The sequence below is a fragment of the Manacus candei genome, unplaced genomic scaffold (genome assembly GCF_025592945.1).
Source record: "Manacus candei isolate 608988 ecotype Guabito, Panama unplaced genomic scaffold, ASM2559294v1 h1tg000045l, whole genome shotgun sequence".
Classification (NCBI taxonomy): domain Eukaryota; kingdom Metazoa; phylum Chordata; class Aves; order Passeriformes; family Pipridae; genus Manacus; species Manacus candei.
In genome coordinates this window covers 7,057,046-7,060,934 of record NW_026138093.1, presented here as the reverse complement: position 1 = coordinate 7,060,934, position 3,889 = coordinate 7,057,046, and the positions used below count along the sequence as shown (strand labels likewise).

The following is a 3,889-nucleotide window of genomic DNA, read 5'->3' as shown; positions in this document are numbered from 1 at the left end:
TTTTATAGTTTAGCTAAGGAGGAAGATTTTAAAGTGGACCTCACAAAAAATACATATTTTTTAATGAAAAGGAATCATTTACACAGAGTCTTTGGATTCAAGAGAGTCTGGTTGCAAAGGGTTTTGATCCAAAGATAAGAGGGCAAACGAGATTAGTAGCACCTAATCAATGACCAATTGAAAAATTATCAAGTGGTTCAATAGCATGTGCAACAATTTTAACAGTGACTGAATTATAGATTAAGGAGAAGAACATTCACACCACAGTCAATTCACACCCACACCCAGGCAGAGATGTGTGGACACATCAAGAGCTGGGTGTGGAAAGGTCCCTCTCCCAAATTCTCCTTGTTGGCAGGGAAGCACTCCCACCGCGCAGGCCCGAGGCGGTGCCGGGTCCCGGTGCAGCCGGGGCAGAGCGGCGGCTGCGCGAGCGGCAACCCCGGCGGTGAGTGCGGCAGCCCCGTGGGAGCGGCGGCTCCGGGCACAGACGCCGGCGGCAGCCGCTGTGGCTCCTGGAACCCAGTGGCCATTGGGACACTGCAGGGCCTGCTGGAATCCAGGGGCCGCTGGGACACTGGGGAGCCTCTTGGAGCCAAGGGAACCCTGGGATGTTTTGGAACATCCTGGAATCAAGGGGCCATTGTGACACTGCAGGGCCTCATGGAACCAAAGGAACCCTGAGAGTTTTTGGAACCTCATGGAATCAAGGGGCCATTTCTGGCAGGATGCTCTGCTTTGATAATACCTAAACAATGGTCAGAGAATGCAAACAATGCACACTCTCTGTGTTGAGTTACTGCTGGTGCCAAGGTGCTGTTTTTAATGTTGAATTATGCTAACCCCAAAATGCTTCATGAAACTTCAAACACACATCCTGCTTTTTGAAGCAGGATTTGACAGATAAGCTGCTCCCTGGCCTTGTAATACATCTGGCAGTCAAACCCTTGATAACTATAAAAACCTCGTCCAACTGTCATGGGGCAGATTCTTCCACAGACTTCCTTGAAGTGTGTGGAGCTTCTGCCATGAAGCAGGGACAGCTCTTCATGGTCACTGCCCAGGGGTTAAGTGAAAGAGAGGGAACTACCCCTTGTCGCTGTGGGGTGAGTTACCTCAGTCTCTGCTTCAGGATTGTTTCTTTTTGCTGGCTTTGATCCAATTGCTTTAATAGAATGACTTTGATAGACTGCACTGTCTAGTGTACACTATACTGCTAGGAGGTTTTGCCTTTTATACTGTGTAGTAAATAATTCTCTTTAAGGTCTTTCATCTGGTCACTTGTCTGATCAATTGTCTGTTCATTTTTCATAATAAATAATTCATTTTATTGAAATATTTCTGATTTGCCATCACTAAAACCTGCAGGACAAAGTGATTACATCACACCTCTATAATTCCTCAGTTGAAATCAAACTCTGAACTTAAGATTGGATTCAGCCACAGCCAGGCTCCTCTCCGAGAAGGAATTTAGAAAGCAAGGGGGTCCTTTCTGCCCCTCGTAGCTCAACGAGACGGCTTCTGCCATCAACTTTGTCTAAGCCTTCCACCCCCCAGCCCCAAGCCGTGACACATGGGCATGTCTTGTCCATGCAGTGCAAACATGGACCCCTGAGCTGGTCATTTGCTGTCCCTCCTTGGAGGGAAGAACAAGCCCAATGGCCTGGGGTGAGAGGCCAGTGCTGGGAGCGGCGCTGGCTGTGCCAGGGCACTGCTGGGTGCCCCCACCCTGAACACTCCCCCCCTTGTGCTGGTCACTGCTGTTTTCCTCTGCAGGGTGTTGTGTTGGGCACATCCTGGAGAGCAAAGTGGAAAGCAGATGGAAGCTTTGAGGCCCTGGCCTGAGGAGATGCCCCTGCAGGATGGCAGTGCTGCTGCAGAGGTCAGCTCTGTGCCAGCAGTGCCCGTGGCTGTCCCTGCCTGCAGTCCCTGGACAGTCCTGCAGCAGGACTGGCACCGACTGCCAGAGCACTGAGGCCTCCAACAACACAGGGCTCTGCAGGACAGTGTGGAAGGGAAGGGAGAGGAGGCCATGGAGGAGAAGGGCTGCTGCTCCCTGGCAGTGCTGCTCTGCTGGGACTCTTTTCTGGCCCAGCTCTGCACAGAGGCACCGACCCTGCAGCTGCAGAGAAGTCAGAGAGGAAAGATGTCAGGCAAACAAGTCAAGGCAGAGTTCTTTCTTTATTTGGTTTAAGCAGACAGTGAATACAATTCCCAATTTGTGTAGCCTGTGGGCCAGGCTAGAAAGTCCAACACTGAATTGAAAATGGTGTTTATATATATATATATATATATACAAATATATATCTAATCTTTATATCTATAATTATAGATATAAAGATTTTTTGGTGTGAACAAATTCTCACAAATATAGCACCCGTACCAGGAGCAAAAAATAGAGAAGATACGGTGAACCTTTAAAGAAATCTATAACAGGATTGGCCTTTAATGAGGTACATAACATGCAGAAGAAGGAGAGTTTGTTGCTTCTGAAAAACACCCAGTTATCAGTTTCCTCAGGGCATTTTTGAGCTCCTGATTCCTGAGGCTGTAGATGAGGGGGTTCACTGCTGGAGGCACCACCGAGTACAGAACTGACACCACCAGATCAAAGGATGGGGAGGAGATGGAGGGGGGCTTCAGATAGGAAAAACTGGCAGTGCTGATAAACAGGGAGACCACGGCCAGGTGAGGGAGGCACGTGGAAAAGGCTTTGTGCTGTCCCTGCTGAGAGGGGATCCTCAGCACAGCCCTGAAGATCTGCACATAGGAGAAAACAATGAAAATGAAACAACCAAATGCTAAACAGGCATTAACCACAATAAGCCCAAGTTCCCTGATGTAAGAGTGTGAGCAGGAGAGCTTGAGGATGTGTGGGATTTCACAGAAGAACTGGCCCAGGGCATTGCCCTGGCACAGGGGCAGGGAAAATGTATTGACTGTGTGCAGCAGAGCAGTGAGAAAGCCAGTGGCCCAGGCAGCTGCTGCCATGTGGGCACAAGCTCTGCTGCCCAGGAGGGTCCCGTAGTGCAGGGGTTTGCAGATGGCAACGTAGCGGTCGTAGCACATGATGGTGAGGAGATAAAACTCTGCTGAAATGAAAAAGGCAAAGAAAAAGAGCTGTGCAGCACATCCCATGTAGGAGATGGTTGTGGTGTTATGAAAGGAATTGTGCATGGCTTTGGGGACAGTGGTGCAGATGCAGCCCAGGTCTGTGAGGGAGAGGTGGAGCAGGAAGAAGCCCATGGGGGTGTGCAGGTGGTGGTCACAGGCTACGGCGCTGAGGATGAGGCCGTTGGCCAGGAGGGCAGCCAGGGAGATGGCCAGGAAGAGCCAGAAGTGCAGGAGCTGCAGCTCCCGCCTGTCTGCAAATGCCAGGAGGAGGAACTGGGTGAGGGAGCTGCTGTTGGACATTTGCTGCCTCTAGATGTGGGGCACTGTTCAAGTAGAAAATAACAGTGACAAGTTAGGGCAGAACATTCTGAGAAAATTCAAAGCCGCTTTCCAACACCCCTCTCACTGCTCCATTGGTTTTCCTTTTCTAGAAATCTCCCTTCACCTCCATGGCTGGAGCCCTGGCTGGGGCTCACCACATCTTCCATGAGGAGCAGACCCTCTGCCCACTTGGTGTGAGTGGTCAGCCCTGCTCTGCAGTGGTGGGGTCATGGGCATGGTGGGCACAGGGGCCCGTCCTGGTGTTCAGCTGTGTCAGATGGAACTGCTCCCACTGCACTCCCAGTTTCTGAGAAAAACCAGGACAGCAGAAGGCAGTGTCACAGGTTTGTTTCATTTTATTTTTTTTTTTTTTCCAATTCCTTCATCTCTCCTTAGGAATGTTCCTGGATGTCAGAACCCCTCAGCACTTCTGATGCACTCAGGGAGAGCAGAG

General features: G+C 50.4%; 1 protein-coding gene across 1 annotated transcript; it reads right to left on the bottom strand.

The window, feature by feature from the left end:
- Positions 1–2,445: 2,445 nt before the first annotated feature.
- Positions 2,446–3,541, bottom strand: LOC127475028 (olfactory receptor 14J1-like). The gene has a single exon (XM_051796331.1). It carries the CDS (start codon positions 3,412–3,414, stop codon positions 2,446–2,448), a length of 969 nt encoding a protein of 322 aa, XP_051652291.1. The 5' UTR covers positions 3,415–3,541.
- Between the last annotated feature and the right edge of the window lie 348 nt (positions 3,542–3,889).